This window comes from Orbicella franksi, chromosome 5 (genome assembly GCF_964199315.1).
Source record: "Orbicella franksi chromosome 5, jaOrbFran1.1, whole genome shotgun sequence".
NCBI classification, from domain to species: domain Eukaryota; kingdom Metazoa; phylum Cnidaria; class Anthozoa; order Scleractinia; family Merulinidae; genus Orbicella; species Orbicella franksi.
Window position 1 is genome coordinate 1,290,112 of NC_138149.1, and position 17,948 is coordinate 1,308,059.

The following is a 17,948-nucleotide window of genomic DNA, read 5'->3' on the forward strand; positions in this document are numbered from 1 at the left end:
CTATGTAAAACCTCAAATTGCAACCTTTTTATTTATATACAAATATAAATACAATGCCGCAACACAATGATAGTAAAAGACATGTCTTTCAGACCTGTGTTTTCACTAATTCAATACAATGATTAGTGGAGTAACAATGGGGTCACTCCTTTAAATCAATCCATTAAAACATTTTTAGACTCAGAGCAACTAAGAATGCTCACAAAGGTTCTACAGAAAAAAGTTTAAGTATGTTAATTTGCAGTGTGGCCAGGATCTATCCTCCATTATTCTTTGTAATGTTCCAGGGTTCTTGCGGAAGGATCAGTGGCATTAGTCCACTTTGGCATCCACACATATGGAATAAAATGGCTCTGACCAGGAAACAATTCTTCAAAAATCTGGCGGTAGTAAAAGCCTTCCTTGGTCTTAGGAGTGTTGTACGGGTACAGTTCAGCAGCACCAGCCAAGGCCTCATCAGGAACCTGGTTTTTGATGTGATTCTGTAACAGCTCATACCATGACTGCCCAGGCTTGGTAGATGACACTCCATCAGAGAACGCCTCCTTAGCACGCCACAAAATCTCTTTGGGTAAGGCATCAGTGTTATCAAAAGAGGCTCGAAGAAGCCACTTCTCAATGCCATCCTTAGGTTGGCGGATCTCTGGATTAAGGGACAGGAAATAAGATGTGAAATGAACATCCAGGAAAGGTACTCGGATTTCTAGACCATGTGCAGCAGTTGACCGGTCACCTCGCAGAACATCATAAAGGTAAAGATCTTCCAGCAGTCTTCGGGACTCTAGGTCAGCTTCCTCTGGGCTTGGAGCTTTGTGGAAATAGATGTAACCTTGACACAGCTCATCAGAACCTTCACCAGAGTAAATAACCACTGTGTCAGTTTCTTTACTTATGTACTTGCTCACCAGATACATTCCCACAGAAGCACGGATTGTTGTTATGTCCCAAGTCTCCAGGGCATAAATGACATCGCGCAATGCTTGGATTCCTTCTTCAGCTGTGAAGATGACCTCGTGATGTTCACTACCTGAAAGAAAAGACAAATTCACAAACTTGACCCAATGGCTTCTTGCTGTTAACCAACAATCCAATGTTAAATAATTCCTAAAAAAAATAATTCTTGAGCACTCACAGGGTAAATACAGAAGATTTCTTGCAAAGGAGATCCCTCTAGAGAAGCCATCTACCATGCACACTGCAGGTGAAACCCTTTTTACTAAATATACCCCCAACCTTAACCTTAAGACCCTTCCCCAATCATTCTTATTCCTTTGAGCACTTCTGTATCCACTTTTCTCAGAGATCCACTTTTCAAGACTCAACTTACCAATATGTTTGGCCACTATCCGTGCTGCTGCAACATCTGTACTTCCTTCCATTCCAATTGAGAATGTTTGGATTGGGTAGTCAATCCCACTTTCCTTTGCCAGCTTGGTCAGATAAGAAGCCACTAAACTGGAATCCAGGCCTCCTGAGAGCAGACAGCCAATTCTACGGTCAGCCATGAGGCGTTTACGCACTGCCTCAGAAAACAGCTTTCTGATATTTTCCATGACATCGCTGGAGTCTGGCTTTACACCGGTTTCAAACACTGGTGGCTTGCCTATCTTTGTGTAGGCTTTTTGCTCAATAAACGTAGTTTGTCCATCGGGGGACAAGCTATATGATGCATACTGACCTGGAAAAAATGGCTTCACAACAATTTTACTGCCATTTTTTTCAAACTGCTTGATCAGAGGGACAAGAGCTTTCGCTTCAGAGCTCAGAGCCAAAATTCCTGTTTCCTTGCCAGCCACAGACAATGTAAACAATGGACGGATCCCAAAAGTGTCTCTTCCAATGTGTACTTCTTTGTTCTTAGTGTCAATGATACAGAATGCAAAAACACCATCCAGCATTTGCGCCATTTTCTCTGCTCCAAACTTGTCATAAAGATGTAGAATGACTTCTCCATCACATTTTGTGAAAAAGTCAAAGTCGTACTGCTTTCCAACTGCTTTGTGGTTGTATATTTCCCCGTTGTAAATAAGGTAGAGGTGTGGTAGTGCTTTAATCCTCATTGGCTGCATTCCATAGAGATCATCAACAATGGCAAGCCGGTGAAATGCCACACAGCAGTTCTGGAAGTGAGGAATGGTCTCCATACGGAAGACATCAGGTCCTCTTTGGCAGATTTTCATGGCACAGCTGGCATACTTTGAGTACTCTGGGATACCAAATATAGCCCAGATACCACACATTTTGCACAGCAGTTTAAGCTCCCACCTGAAATTACAAGTCGAAATGTATTATTAATATGTAAGTACTACTGTCTACAGGAGCACAAGGGTGTCTGAAAAACCCAAATAGTGAATAATCGTGAATAGCGAATAGTACGAATAATCTTGAATAGTGCAAATAGTGGCAAAAATTTATGAATAGTCACGAATAGTGACAAAGAGTCATCAACAGTCACCACTTTAGTTCAGCACTGATCTGGATTCGTTGAAATTGATAACATGGAGCAATAGCATTTATCCACGGATGCTGATAGATTCAACCAAGCTGGAGAAATTATATTTCATAGATAAGCTTATATTATTCCCAAGGCAAGTAGTTGTTTGAATTTTATCATCTGTGCAGTTGTTGCAGTACAGTTTGCAGCTGTTGTTATAATCTAGGGCAAAAATATTACTTCATATCAGGGGCGGATCCAGAAAATTTAAAAAGAGGGGGCCGAAGAAAATCCTATCCCATGTTAATTGCTGCAAGTTTGACTGTGAGGTGCTGGGTACCAAATTTCTGTCATTTGTCACTATCCCTCCTCCCTTAATAGCCACTATTTGCCACTATTCCCGACTATTCACGACTGTTTGCCAGTATGCAGACTATTTGAGACTATTCACATTACTCATACTATTCGCACTATTTGTATTATTTGTACTATTCGCACTATTCGCTATTTGCGACTATTCGCTATTCACTATTCGGGTTTTCCAGACACCCAGAGCACACTTCTTGAAATTCAATTAGATAACTGAAAAAATGAAGCAAGTTTCTTGAAAATTTTAACTTGAACTTGTCTCCAGGGTTTATCCAAGGCCAAAAATAAATAACAGTGTTGTCCAGTCAACATTTCAGTTCTCTTAAATATACAAGGTATGAAAGAAATGGGGACCCTTATTGCTCAGACAGACTGGGGTCATAACAACAAATTACAGCACCCTAGCTAAAGCTATGACAACTATCCATTCAAATGACAAGTTAGCTAGATCACCAGGGTTGCTGATGTAGGTTAGGAGTTTTGGCAAACATTTTTCAGTCGCTTAATCGCGTGACTGACCCCCTGTGTTGATTTCCAAAACTATCATCACCGCTGGTGATTATTAAAGCTGTGGCTTTTCAAGCGTAAACACACTGAGTAAGCTTGTGTTAAAAGAGAAGTGTTTCAAACACAAGGCATTACGATCTGATTTTGAAATCACCCAGGAAACCCGTCGAATTATTGTGGTCGAAAAACTCTCCAAAAATAAATTACAAAGGTCCCATTCAGTAACGATTTTACTCCTTTGTATAAGCTTTGTCTTACGTGGCAAAGCGGCTGAACGCGAAAGATTATACTTAGGCGACTCCCGCTTTTCAAGTAAATATCTGTGAGCAAGATGTCAACTACGCAAGCAAGATCTACGCGAAGAAGTCTACATGACAAATTCTTACCAAGTTGCGGCTTCCAGACAAGTAAATTCAGAAGAACAACCTTGAGTATACGGTTAGGAATTCTGATGCAATCCTGAATCGATTCGAGGACGACCACGTGCCAGGGAGTCGAGTATCCTGGCAGTATCTGATTGGCTGCTTTCAAGCGTTTTCAAGCCATAATCAAGACATCTATCGCATTACCATATACATATTACTGAGAGCCCGGCTGACTATTGTTCCTAGAGACAGGCTAATGGGAACTCTAGTCAATGTCTAGGCTCAATTCCAGCGTCACCCTCGAACTACGAACATCCAGTCTACATCCCTACGGGTAATTTCCTTGGCAGCCGCTCGGGACAAAGTCACGCAACGCTCTCTGGGGACGGGGAGCTTTACGTGACTTCGGCCCGAGTGGCTGACTAGGCCTTTCCACGAATATCCGATAATTTCTTGCAAATTTAGAAGTTTCCGAGACATTTAAAACATATTAAGTTATTGAGAAAATTTTGGGATATTTTAGTGTTTTCCGCACAATTTTCCAGGCGTAGTCAATCGATAAAAATCGATATCGGAAATCAGTCGCTGTCAATCGCCCATTGCTATCGATTGATATCGGCATCGATAACAATCGATCACTTACTCACAGAAAAATTTCTTTATCGATTGCTATCGATTAGCAAAAAATGATAACAATCGATAATTCCTGTCTTAAGGAATGTTGCATGCGGTATCGATTTTTAAAAAAATCGACCCAATAACCACCCGGACTATCCAAAGATGGCTTTGTTATTGTGTAAAATAATACCTGGAGCAACACGAGACGTTCATCTTCAGCATACTAGCTAGATTATATTTAGGCCTACTCCCGAGATCTATTCTTACGTTTGTTCCTGATGCAAATAGTTTAAATCACGAGAACACTGACTCTGTTGTTTATTTCGTTTCATCATAATGCCAACGCTACAATGAGACTGGAGCCCGAGGGTTTTACGCTGCTACTTTGTGATGAGTCGTAAGCCAGCTAAGTCCATCTCTTTCTTGAAAAACATAATGGGCCAATGCCAGAACAGCGTCAGACACTATACGTGAAGACATCATGGATGGATTGCCCAATGTTGTCGCAATACTTTGAGCTATTATTGGCGCTATGACACAGCAGAAAATGAAACCAACACTAATATCACATGACACTTTTACAGGGATTTCATTGGGTGGTCTGACCCACGTTGTTGCATAAAGTATTGGCGTGTCCTGGTTTGCGGCCATATTGGTCCAACATAGGTGCAGAGAAGCAATTCAGGAGCAGAAATTTTCAAGGTAAATCTTTCGATTTTCTATTATCTGGGAGTTCTCTCCTATGTGCCGCATACTCTTAGGTTTATCTTTTTGAAAGGCTGTTTTTGTTTCCCGTCATCTTGCTTAACGTCCCGTTTCGGTTTGCTTGAGTGGCGTTCCTCCTCCACTAGACCGTTTCGCATGTCGTCGATGGTGGCCAGTGTTGTTTTGATGAAGCTCATTTAGAATTCTTCTGACTGGGCGTTCGTTCGGTTCATTTTCTCGGCAAGTTTTTTCGCGACATGTTATGACTAGGTATGTAAAGACATGTCTCCGGTTTAAAGACAGAGTTGAACAATGTACATCCTCCTCATCCGTTTCCTTGTGCTAAATTTCGAAGCCAAATGGCGCGTGGTTTTCAGGCGTATTCCGTATTTGTTTCTGTATTTGTTTCTGCGTATCAGTGAATATTTGAAACTGGTCACCGTACATGTCAAGTTACAAAGGGCAAAGGAAAATTGGTTAAAATAATGAACAGTCGGTCAGTACGAAATATAGACTGCATACTGCAGACCAGGTAGAAAATGCAGACTAGGTACAAAATACAGACTTCACTCTGCAGACCGGGTACAAAATGCAGACTAGGCACAAAATGCAGACTGCAGACTGCAAACTTGGTACAAAACGCAGACTGAGAATAAAGACTTTTTTCGTCAAATACGTAATAACATGTCATTTTATGACGTACCAAGTGTCAGGCAATCGCTTTTCCGCGGTCATCTTCGATGGAAATTTGGCCTGTTTCTTCATGTATTTTGTTTTTGATAAAGCATCGAGGTCATGCTAGTTCTTAAATATAATGTGAAGCTGTTGTAGTCTTCTCACTTCCCTCGCGAGGTCAGAAGTAAACCCAAATCAAAATACACAATATTCACCAAGAAACAATAATGGTCAATGATCAATCAGTGTTCATTTTTACAACAACTGTCTAATTTCTTGCATGCTGATTGGCTCATTTTTATCATCAATAAGAGTACAGTCGGATAAAATTTTAATTTATGCAAACTTTCAGGTTCAACTTTCGGCTGTCAAACTGTCGACATTTTAACCAATGAGATTTTATGAACGTTTTTAAGGAACCAATCAAAAAGCGAGAAAAGCTATTGACAATGTTCGCATCATTTTAAATAAATTTCACTTACCTTTGTTTACGGCAAGTTTACAGCGTCTTTTCCCCTCATTTATTCCTGGCATTTGACCATTTTGGGGTCTTGTTATTGTTAAAAACAAATTGATGTCAGTTTTTATGCGTCTGTCCTCTTATTGATGATAAATTTTGTCATAACATAGTCAAAGTTTACTGTGGAACCACTCGCCTGCGGCTCGTGGCTTCACAGCCACGTTGACAATGTTATGACGCAATTTATCATCAGTAAGAGGACAGATGCATAAAAAACTGATGTCGATTTGTTAATTTGTAGCCAAGTTCAGACTTCATGAAATTAGGATGAAGGGAAGAAGACTTGAAGCCAAACTGTTCCTTCCTCTTGATATATTTTCAATGTCAAGGGTAAACTTGCACTGATTGGTACATATGACAAGATTGTGTAGTTAACTAGTAACCAAACAGTGACAAGAAAAGTAAACAAACAACCAGTCATGAAAATGACGCTTTGCTTTTTCCCGGAAGGATTCACCGATTGTTCTTCATAGACAAATTGTACATTGTAGCAAACTTTGACATTCTTCAATTTAATACAAGATTCTTCTTCACTTGTTCTTAGATAATAATAATAATCCCTAATTTGGAAGATGACCACAGAAAACACTTAGTAAGTTATAAAATGACATGTTACAGCATGTTATCACTTATTAGACAAAAACAACAGTGAAAGATGACCGTGGAAAAGCGATTGCGTGACGCTTGCTAAGTTATGTGTATAAAATGACATGCTATCATGTATTTGAGGAAAAAACAGTCTTTATTCTCAGTCTGCGTTTTGTACCTACAATGGGCGACAAAAGTGTTGAGACACTTGGCAGTAAAATTCAGTTTTCGAGTGTCTTGGACACATGTCCCCCCCTTCCCCCCTCCCCCAAACAATGTTGATTTTTCTATTTCTTGGACTGCACAGACCACAGCACCAACACAACATTGAATTGGGGGGCCGGGAGTATCAGAGAATCAATGCTAGATGCAAATAACAAAGAACAAGTGCTTAAATATCAAAATGCGTCTTTTCCTAAAAGTGTCTCAACTACTTTTGTCGCCCATTGTAGTCTGCAGTCTGCATTTTGTACCTGGTCTGCATTTTGTCCCCAGTCTACAGTCTGCAGTCTGCATTTTGTACTGAGCGATTGAACAGTCATTCCTTCACTGCTGAATGTTTGCTGTCTTGCATTATGTTTGCATGGAAGCTATAAGCTTATATTTATTAAATCATATCTCGTCTCACTGGGTACGTAAGCTTAAATATTATACTATCAAAATTTTGATGAAGTACTTATTTTAGATTCGTACGTTTGGAACTGTCGTTTTCATCTGCTATTGTCTTTTGGTTTTGTTGGGTTTGCTTTTTGGGGGGGGGGGTGGGTGGTGCAATGGTGGGGTGAGAAAGGGAGTTTGTTATCATATGGTTATTTGTGTCAGTGTAGTATTTGACAAGCCCCAGGCATGAGATTTTTATCCTGGTATAGTAATTCCTGGATTTTCAAGGACGACCTAAATGTATTGAAAGATGTCCAAAGATTTCTGAGGACATTCTGATGTCTTCCATCTAAAATAGCTTGGAAGTTTACTGTCATTTGTTGAACTTTTCTTATCTTTGATTGGCTGAAGTGTACATATGCAGTTTAGAATGTCTATTCATAGCTCATATTTTTCAGTTGGATGTGACAAATTGGTCCATAGGCATGGATATCCACGAGATCAAAGTTCTCTCAGCCTCCATGTAGGTTTAAGACGCCCTTCTTGGGTGTGAGAGTTGGCAAGTATATACAAATGGATTTCTCATTCCAGTCTAAGGGCCATCAAAATCTTGATTCTGTAGTTCCAGAAAATATCCATACCTCCCTCTCAGAAGGGATTTTTTCTAACACCTCCCCACCCTTCTGGAAATTCCAGTTAAGCTTCATACATTTCTTTAAATTTTTTGGTCTTATAGAGTCCCCCACCCCCTAGGAAATTCCAATCCCTTCTGTGGGGGAAGTATGGATATTTTCTGGAACTGGACATATGCAGGAAACTCAATTTGCCTTGGTATTTAAATTGGCTCTTAATTTTCATTTAGAATTCCTGTCATCATGGAGGCTTATGCTGCAGAATTTGTTTCTGAAAGCTGCCCTGCTTTTAAGGATGGCTGTCCCTATTCCAAGCTTACTGAAGATCTTTTCATAGAAGAAATCAAGAAATGCCCTGAGTTCAAACAAGGCTGTCCATTCAAGAGTACAGGCAGTGTGACTGAAATCCTGGAAGAACTATCCAAGATGCCAGAGTCAAAGCACCACACAGGTGTAGCACATGAGCAGCTACTGAACATGCTAAGAGTTGTTCACTCTGAGTCTAAAAGCTTGGAAGAGAAAGTTGGAGAGTGTCCTGTGTTCAAGACAAAGGAAGGATGTCCTTTTAAAGATGCCAGCAAGGAAGGAAAGCCTTTGATAGAGCCACCCACTGCCGTTCTTGAGAGTCTGACAGCATTGGATGTCAGTGGGCTTAAGGAGAAGTGTCCTGCATTTAAAGAAGGATGTCCATTTGCCAAGATGGATAATGAAGCCCTTCTGAAAGAAATCAAGAAATGCCCTGAGTTTAAGGACGGATGTGCTTTCAAGGATGCCAAAACAATAGAAGAAATCTACAGTAAGTTGTCGCAGATGCCGAATAGTGACAAAGATTGTCACCATAAAGATGCTCTCATGAAGACCATGAAAGTCATACACAGTGTTGGCCATGAGAAAGCTGACAAGTGCCCAGTGCTTCAGAAAGAAGGCTGTCCTTTCAAGTTTGTTGAGAGTGAAGGGAAGCCACTTGTCAATCCAGCAGAAACTGTACTTCATGCAGTAGAAGAAAACAAATCAGAGTCTGAAAAACCTGTTGTTCACCTTGTGCCCCTCACAGATTTAAGAGAGACCTGTCCTGCATTTGAATCTGGATGTCCGTTTGTGAAAGTTGGGGAGAGAGACTTTGGAAAAGAGCTGGAACTGTGTCCTGAGTTTAGAGAAGGTTGTCCTTATAAGGACAGTGAAGTTGTAGGAGATATCTATAAGAAGCTTGTCAGTTTACCTTCTTTCTCCACTGAGGGATCCCATGGTGCAAAACTTTTGGACATTTTTAAGCACATCCATGAAGTGTCCCATTCTTTGAGAGAGGAGATGGGTGAATGTCCAGTGTTTGTGACAGATGAGGGATGCCCATTCAAGACAGTCTGCAGTGATGGCAAGCCACTGATTGAAGTGCTGGATGGTCATCGCTGGACAAAGATTCTGGAGAGCTCTGTTGATGATGTCATAGAAAATGTGAGTCAAGAGATTGAGAAAACAGAACCACCAATTCACCTCTCTAAACAGCTTAAGAAAGGTACCAAGAAAGTTCACAGAGAAGCAGAAAATGTTCATTTTGTGAAGGAGTTTGCCAAAGGAAGAATTCAAAGACAGTGGTACAAAGAACTTCTTGCTGATCTCTACTTTGTCTACAGGTAAGATGAAGTCCATTGATATAGTTTTTATTGTGGGGTTGTGTTTGTTTTTTAAAGAAATAATGAAGGAGTACATGTAAAATTTACTTGTACTTCTTCATTATTTCTTTAAATACTATTTAATAGTATGTAATGTATGATACACGTAAACACAACAATTATCCTTGCTAAATTTAGACCCACAGATTTTCTATATTTTATGAAACTTTTTGCGAATTTTGAACTTTGTGAAATTAAAAAGCCAATGGGGGCCAACCAAGGCAGTGCTTTAAGGTCATAAGGTGATTATTTTCCATTCTCTCATCACCTGTTTCTGGACATTTTGTTGATAATGTAAGGAGATTTCAAGTGCACATCAGTCCTGAGAATGCACACAAACTAGGATTTAAAAATTCCTTTGACTGTTCTGAATCTAATTTACTTCACATTCGGAGCCAGCTATGCAGGGCTTTATTACATAGCTGTGCAGTCATATAAGTCTGTTATTTTTAGGGTTACATTTGCTTGGGAAAACCACCATTTCTCATAACATATATTTGAGCAGTTCTAGAAAATATCCACCCCTCCCCCCACAGAAAAGATTGGCATTTCCTGAGGTTGGGGGTTCGATGAGACCAAAGCATTTAAAGAAATGTGTGAAGCTTAATTGGAATTTCCAGAAGGGTTGTTGGGTATTAGAAAAAGTCTCATCCATAGGGGAGGTATATGGATATTTTCTGGAACTATTGCTTAACTTTCCAAATGTTGAGATTTTGTTTACTTGTAACATAGCAGAAGCTCATGAAGTGTCTTGGTATCGCTTGTTAGAGCAGTTTTCAATTAAGCGCCCCAAAACCTGCAAACCGAAGTGCTAGCCTGCGTAGCAGGCATATAAAGGGGAGGGGGTAGGGGAGGAGGAAGGGAATTCGCGAAAAGAAAAAAAAAACAGAGGAGTGGGAGAGGAGAGGGGAAAAGGAACCGAATTCTCTTCCTCCTCCCTCACCTCCTCCCCTTTATACGCCTGCTATGCAGGCTACTAAAGTACCAGTACATGTAATCATTCTGACCTGTTACAAAGGATGCAGACTATACAGTGACCAGATCAAAACTAACAGTTATTACACGTAACTGACACAATGCGTGGGAAAACATGTGCTAATGAGTTACAATTGGTTGTGGTTTTCTTATGGATGGAAAAGTGGCATGCAGTTGATGCATAACCAATTACTCAAATGAAAACTGCTCTACTTGTGTGCAGACAATTTTAACTTGGTGGCAGCCAGTCAGAGATAACTGGGCATTGATATCTGTGCCATTATATTGGTGAGTAATACCAGACCTCTGGTATCCCAAGGGATTCGAAAGAAGCATTCATTGAGAGACATCTGTTCAGGCTAATTATGTTAGAGTGTTTATGGTGCCCATCCTGATCATTTACATGTATCTTTCTTCCCTCAGGGCTCTTGAGGAAGAGAGTGAGAAACACAAGGAACATGAATTGTTCAAGGTGGTGCATTTTCCAAAAGAGCTTGGGCGTCTGCAGTGTTTGGAGGAAGATATGGAGTTCTATTTTGGAGAGGAATGGAAAGACAGAGTTCCCATGTCTGATGCTACAAAAGCCTACGTTGACAGAATCCATGAAGTTGCTGGCAAAGATCCTGCTCTGCTGATAGCTCATCACTACACCAGGTACCTGGGCGATTTGTCTGGAGGACAAATCCTGCGCAAAATGGCAATGAAAGCAATGGATCTTCCAAGCACAGGTGAAGGGGTACAGTTTTATGTCTTTGAAAACATCTCTGACGCAAAGAAGTTCAAGAACATGTATCGATCACGCCTTGATGAACTGAACATCGATAAAGACAAATCAGATGAGATTGTTAAAGAAGCAAATTATGTTTTCATGCTGAACATATACTTATTTCAAGAGATAGATGCCTTGGCTGGATTTGTGGACGAGGAACCAAAGAAGAAAAAGCTGACTGTTGAAGAGATTTACAGCAATGTCGACACCAGTAAAGAATCTGCTGGGGTGTGTCCTTTTGCCACTATGGCTAAGAAGCCTGCACAAGTAAACACAGCAACTCCAAGTGGTGAAGTAAGAAGCATCAGTCCAGTGCTTTTGGCCATAATTATTGCAGTTGCAGCTATTGTGATAGGGCTGCTTTTTACCAAAATGAGGTAAACTAGAATGTCCTTTTATGTTACATTAAGAGCAGTTAATCTAGCATTAACATAGGAACATACTGTATGGTTTCCTTTAATTAAAATTTGTTACTCTGTAGTTGGTAAACATGGGAAAAACTTTAAGTTACTAAGGCTAAAACTGAATTGTTAAATTATAACTTTCAAAGTCTTGATTATTACTTTTTTGGATTGTTGCCAGAAAATCACAATTATACTCTTGGGGTGTCTGAATTCAGAGTCTTGAAAGCTCAAAAATAGCTTGAGTTAAAACTTTTATGCAGTGAGTAAAAGGGCTCTTGAAGAAAAAGGAAGTATCTGGGAAGACTCAGAATTATCCAGACAGACCCTAGCTCAAAAATGCCATTAATAACTGTTGCAAAGTAAAATTTTGGAACAGTTTTTAGATCGCAGTGTGAAAATGCTGTGATGCAGATAAAAATGAGTCAAAGTTTGATTTTTTATCGAGCAGAGAAATTGAATCGTGATTTTGAATCCATTGTAAACAGTCAATAATCCTTGGTGAGACACAGTACATGTCCAGGGGTTCAATTAGGGTTTTCAGCAAGAGGGCAACTGATTTTCACAGGTGGGCAAAACTATTTGAACTGAACTTTTTTGTAGGACAAGCTTTCTTCTAGATGGTCAAACCAGCTAGGCAAAATTGCCCTTATTGCCAGTCAATTGGCCAGGTGCCCGGCCCTTGATGAAACCCCTACATGTTTATTAGTTAACTAAAGGTATCCCAATAAGGAATTCAAAAGATCAGTAGATATGAGCGACAGGTGTTATGTCAGGTGTGTAGATAAACATAGTTCTTGTCAGGATTTTAACCTAAGATGCCTCTGTTATCTGAAACTCCGCACTAGGCTTAAAAGGTTAAATTTCTCAATGGGGAAAACAAAAAGAAACAGTATATTACTTTTTTCTGTAAAAGATTATAACTTCTCTAATGTTCACGTTGTCTATTTACGCCTGCAAAACCTGAAGGGCAGCATACCCCAGTGGCCTCTTCATGCATTGTGGGCCTGTGGTCTATTAAACATATGATTTGTCTTAATTGTCCACTCCTCAATGGGATTTTTCAAGGGCCATCTTAACTATTTTTTGAAACAAATATCATAAAAAAGCAACATAGTTCAAGATACCAACTGTTAGGAGGCAGACCAGTTGGCTAAATACAAAGCTTGATTAAGGAGTTGAACCCAAAATTACAGCAAAAAAAATTCAGATAGTGGCTAGGGGAGAGGGAAGGCTTAAACCTGGGACCCCCCAGATTACAACATAAGTGCCCTTAAAGTTAAACCATTCTGGCATCACAGTGATGATTACTAAACTTAGATCTGCATTGGGTTATTAAGTGTAAATAACATGAATTACACATGTAACTAGTCACTAACTACATGAAGCTGTTGAGTTGCCAAATTCTCAGAACCAAAATTAAAATAATGTATGGTACTAATCAATGAGGAGAAGTGAAAAAATGTTGTATTGAAAGGGGTGCCTGTGAACAGAATTGCAGTTAATCAAGAGGTAAACCCATCAACAGAGATGATCTTCAGCATAGAGTTTTAGGTCACCTGTGGGAATGAGTATGGAGTCGCATTCAGTTTGGTTAATGGCTGGGCTTAATTAACTGTCCAACTTGCCTTTACAAGAGATATTTTAATGAAATTGTTGACTGTAGATTTGAGTTCTAAGTGTTATTACAATTCTCATAATCAGGAAAATATAGCTAATTTGTTGTGATTAGGACATCGACATTATAGGTAAGCATATAGAAGTATGTGATTTAAGCTCATTATTAGAGTACTTGTACCTAAGAGTATAAGAAGGGCCTCCAAGCTCTGTCAGTCCGTCTCCCCTTTTTGGGCTTTTTTTTTTTTTTTTTTTTTTTTTTTTTTTTTTTTTTTTCAAGAATAATGTTAATACATGCCCATGGTGGGCCTAGAAATGCCCACGGGACCACAAATGCCTGACCCAACTGCAAGGTACAGGGTAAAATTTATACACTGAAGTACATTTAAGGAAATGCCTGGGGAGGGGATGATGGGGCTTGGAATAGATAGAGCCATAAATTGCTGGTTTGATGAACTGAATTGGAGTAATTTATAATAATTTTATTATGATATAGCGATTTTGCTGTGAAGTAATATGTCAATAAAATGGTTGAGTCATTTCCAATGTTGTACCAAGAAATACACGTAGCATTATTGATGAGTTTTCCGGTAGTGATGAACAAAGTGAAATGGAATCAGAATTATACTTGCAAGTGCTTATTTGATTAAAGTTTGAAAACCTGAGCCTTTACTTTGTATCACTTATTTTCTATTGGTTTGATTCTTAATTCGATTGTATCATACATGGCCTTGAAACTAGCAGCTATTGTCAGTAGTATAAGGTTATTTGGTCAAGTGATCAGTGTCAATCAAATGTTTTTGTACCCTCACGTCTTTACTGTCATTGAAGAAATACTAGTACATGTATCCCGGGTACAGGGCTTCCTTGCAAACATAATGAGTTCCTCAGTCAGGTAAACTTCTTTTCTGTTGGTAATATGTGATCGATCATTAACATCCACTGAGAGGGATGGGTATTGAGATTAAAAATTCTCTGGTACTGATAAATGTCTTCCACTTAAAACGTGCTGCACATAAATGAACCTGAGCTATCGTACATGGCCTTTTGGTTTTTTTACCAGCTAACATGGTGTCTAAGAAGAAAAATTTTATCTGGTACCTTTTAGAAAGAAGTATTTTTTAAGCCTCGCGACGAGAATTGTCCCTCATTTATAGGAGCCCCTTTCTCTCTGCCTGGTCGGGGTGGAAAGGGGTACATTTCCCACTCTCGTTCCCAGATCCTACCGTGTCATTGCCGGCTTCACACTTTGGGCTCTGGGTACGAGCAGCCTTTCTTTGTGAGGTGAATTAACACGCGTGAGGGTCCGTGTGAGGTAAATAATAGCCGCACGAGACAGTGTTTTTGACCTAGGCGTAAACGGTGAAAACTTCAATAGTTGTTTCATAATGTCGGCTCCGCGAAACGGGTCAAACCCGAAGTGTTTTGATACTTAAGTTTTAATTGGCACTACGACTATTAAAGTGACCTCTTGGAAGTCTTTAGGACCCTTTGTTTCTAAGCGGATATTAAGTCTGCTCCCGAAATAAGCGTGTTTTACCGCCTTTATAATAAAACCCTTTAATTTTTCAGTGGACACCTCAGTCGATTGAGAAGTGCCAGGTCCATTCACATTTAATCCCTGCCAGCAATACTTAAAAATTCAGCTTTCATGCCAGAACTATACCAGAGTGAAACTCACAGTCTGCTGAATTGATAGACCAACCGAGTGTTGAAGCGTTTTGGGCCAGTCTCCTCTCAATGCAATAGGGATTTAACAACCTTCATTTGCTTTTTTTTTTTCTTTTACATCTGCGGTGATAGGTAAATGCCTTTGCAGATTACAAATGTAGATGTAGACGGACAGATTACAGACAACATTAAAAATGGTCACGAACTTGAATTCAGGACAGCTTCGTCGATGAAATCGCAGTTTATCATAGGGAAACTGAGTAACAAATATCTCAACAAACCTCTATTATGCGGACAAACTCAACGACTAGTTTACCATGGGGATACCAGGGAAGGTACCAATAGAGATTTAATTGTATTTTAAACCTCTTATTCACATGAGCGAAATAGTTGGAGATGTGACGCAAGTTAAATCAACCGACAAATCGACGAAGAAACTTGTTAAGTTGAGTTAAGTGAAAGAAACGAAAACTTTCCAGCCTTTATACGTGAAGTCATTCACGAAGCAGCTGGAAGGAGAGCCAGAGCGAGAGTAAGATGTTTGACCGGAAATTCGTAACGGGCGTAGTTTACTACGGGCACAGATCGAAGAATGCCAAGAATGAAATTGCTACGAAAAAAACTTGGCTACTGACAGCATGTGCATGCCACTTCCGGCCAGAATTTTTACTTCTGTTGTCGTTGGGTTTTTTTCTTTTTTAATTCCTTTAATCTCTCTTAGAGCAAAAATCCAGCCAATCCTATCATGTTTGTATCGGAGCCACCTTATCCTTGAGTCAAGATTTCACCGGCTAAGACTGAAGACTCGGGGGAAAGGTGACTGCAGATTTCACTGCATCTGGTCTGTACTCGTGGCCTCGTTCACTATCATTCAGGCCAACCGCTCGTGTACATAAATCTGAATTCCTCGTGTTCTTCAATTGAAGTTCTTTCACGAGTTACACTCTGTTTGGCTACATCACTTTGGTGCATCAGTTGAGTCTAGCTCGATAGATTCACGCCTGGTGTTTGGGTGGTCACGGGTTAGAATATCGCTGGGAGATACGGATTTTAACTTCGTCTCGCACTGTACGATGTACATTGGCAGATTTCTCACTTTCTTCAACATGTAGTTCACAAAGAAAGAAGTCCATACCATGTTATGTATCTTTAGATAAAACAAAGCTTTTTAGTGAATGAAGTTGGGCTTTTTGGATCCTCATTTCAAGACTGAATCATCTTTGTATTTTCTTTTAGGATTCTTGTTTTCGACCTCCTCGCCTGCTCTCTGGCCATGGCTCCCTGGGTTCCGGCATATGCCAGGAGAAGGTGATCTGTGAGGATCGCGTGTTAGCAGCTGTAAAATGACTGTTTCACATTTGACTTTTACTTTTAAAAGTTTCTCCTTTATTTACTTTCATGTTAGCTAATCTGAAAAGCCAGGATAAAACAAAAATCGCCAGCTGCGCCTCCCCTGGCCTATCGCCCACCTTGTTGCAGTAAGTTTTTACATACTAGCAGTAAAAGAGTTCACATCTGATATCACTGTAAATCCCGGATTAGCGTTAAGCAGCATGTTACCCGTCCCTTCCGGTCACTAAACCATCTTAAATTCTCTTTCTCCTTAGCAGCCACTAGACAAGATACCACTAACTAAAGATGGGCCAAATAACGATCAATGCGCATGTGCAGAGGGCTACCGATCGATAATACTATTGAAGTTTGTGGTAGAATGTTAAATGACTTTCTCTTGGACTAGCTGATGTGTACATAATGCCTTCCAGTCTTTGTATTTACCAGATTGATAGAATGTATCAACAAATGGAAGTTTTATAGAACTATTTTCAACTTGACTTTTTACCGTTCACAAGTTTGCTATGAATGAGGAAAGCGACATCCAGTTGATGGATTTACGCGAATGAGCCAATGGCCACCTGAAGATGTTAGGGGTTTAACAGACAAACGAGGCAAATAGATTATCTGCACCTAACAAATCGGCTTACTTCTGTGCAAATTTACCACATCTGTATCTCTATAGAAATTAAATGCTTGCTTCTTCAAGCGCCATGCGAGTCCATGCGAAGTAGTCTTCATTGAGCTCACTCTACCATTGAGCTGACCGCTGATCAGTTAGCTCAGTGGTAGAGCACCGGATTAGCGTGCGGGAGGTCGCGAGTTCAAACCCCGGCCGGACCAACACTCAGGGTCTGTAAATAATTGAGGAGAAAGTGCTGCCTTTGAAATGACATCTGCAAATGGTTAAACTTTCTAGTCTTCTCGGATAGGGACGATAAACCGTAGGCCCCGTCTTACAACTCCTCATAATTAATTCTGTGAGACGGAAAAGAACCCACACACTGATCGAAAAGAGTGGGGGACGTAGTTCCCGGTGTGGTGGTCTATCTCTCATCTGATGGTTGAATGCTCGGAGAGTATTAGTAGGCCCCGTCTTACAACTCCTCATAATTAATTCTGTGAGACGGAAAAGAACTCACACACTGATCGAAAAGAGTAGGGGACGTAGTTCCCGGTGTGGTGGTCTATCTCTCATCTGATGGTTGAATGCTCGGAGAGTATTAGTTGCATAAGCTACTCTGAAATCCGAGAGTGAATGAAGTACTGTATGTATAGAATCGTTCAACAGATTGATAAGCCAAATTAAAACTCAGTTGGCCCTCGTCTGCTTCAACTTCGGTAAAGATAAACACCGCGGTAATAAAGTATTTTATGTTAGGGAGGGAGAAAACTTTAATCGCTAGACACGTTTCATTACAAAAAGACGTACGTGGATGAAAAACGTGCCCGTGTGGCTTCCTAGACTTCTCATGTCCGTGTTCCAAGTCATGTTGATGG

General features: G+C 40.1%; 2 protein-coding genes and 1 long non-coding RNA gene across 4 annotated transcripts; 2 read left to right on the forward strand and 1 right to left on the reverse strand.

Moving 5' to 3' along the window:
* Window positions 1-5: 5 nt before the first annotated feature.
* LOC145486401 (asparagine synthetase [glutamine-hydrolyzing]-like) lies at window positions 6-3,791 on the reverse strand. The gene is made up of 3 exons (XM_081465049.1): window positions 3,697-3,791; window positions 1,328-2,265; window positions 6-1,027 (listed from the first exon to the last, which is right to left on the reverse strand). The coding sequence occupies exons 2-3, from the start codon at window positions 2,238-2,240 to the stop codon at window positions 267-269; spliced, it is 1,674 nt and encodes a 557-aa protein (XP_081321175.1). The 5' UTR covers window positions 2,241-2,265; window positions 3,697-3,791; the 3' UTR covers window positions 6-266.
* Window positions 3,792-4,792: 1,001 nt separating this feature from the next.
* LOC145486399 (uncharacterized) lies at window positions 4,793-14,117 on the forward strand. Of its 2 annotated transcripts, XM_081465046.1 has the most exons (3): window positions 4,793-4,995; window positions 8,244-9,644; window positions 11,082-14,117. In XM_081465046.1, the coding sequence occupies exons 2-3, from the start codon at window positions 8,257-8,259 to the stop codon at window positions 11,806-11,808; spliced, it is 2,115 nt and encodes a 704-aa protein (XP_081321172.1). In that variant the 5' UTR covers window positions 4,793-4,995; window positions 8,244-8,256; the 3' UTR covers window positions 11,809-14,117. The 2 variants fall into 2 exon arrangements, with proteins under 2 accessions (XP_081321172.1, XP_081321171.1); XM_081465045.1 differs by lacking the exon at window positions 4,793-4,995 and having other exon boundaries at window positions 7,830-9,644.
* Window positions 14,118-15,323: 1,206 nt separating this feature from the next.
* On the forward strand, window positions 15,324-17,497 carry LOC145488001 (uncharacterized). The gene is made up of 3 exons (XR_014049469.1): window positions 15,324-15,451; window positions 15,838-15,932; window positions 16,353-17,497. It is a non-coding gene; the product is annotated as an uncharacterized LOC145488001 (long non-coding RNA).
* The last annotated feature ends 451 nt before the right edge of the window (window positions 17,498-17,948 follow it).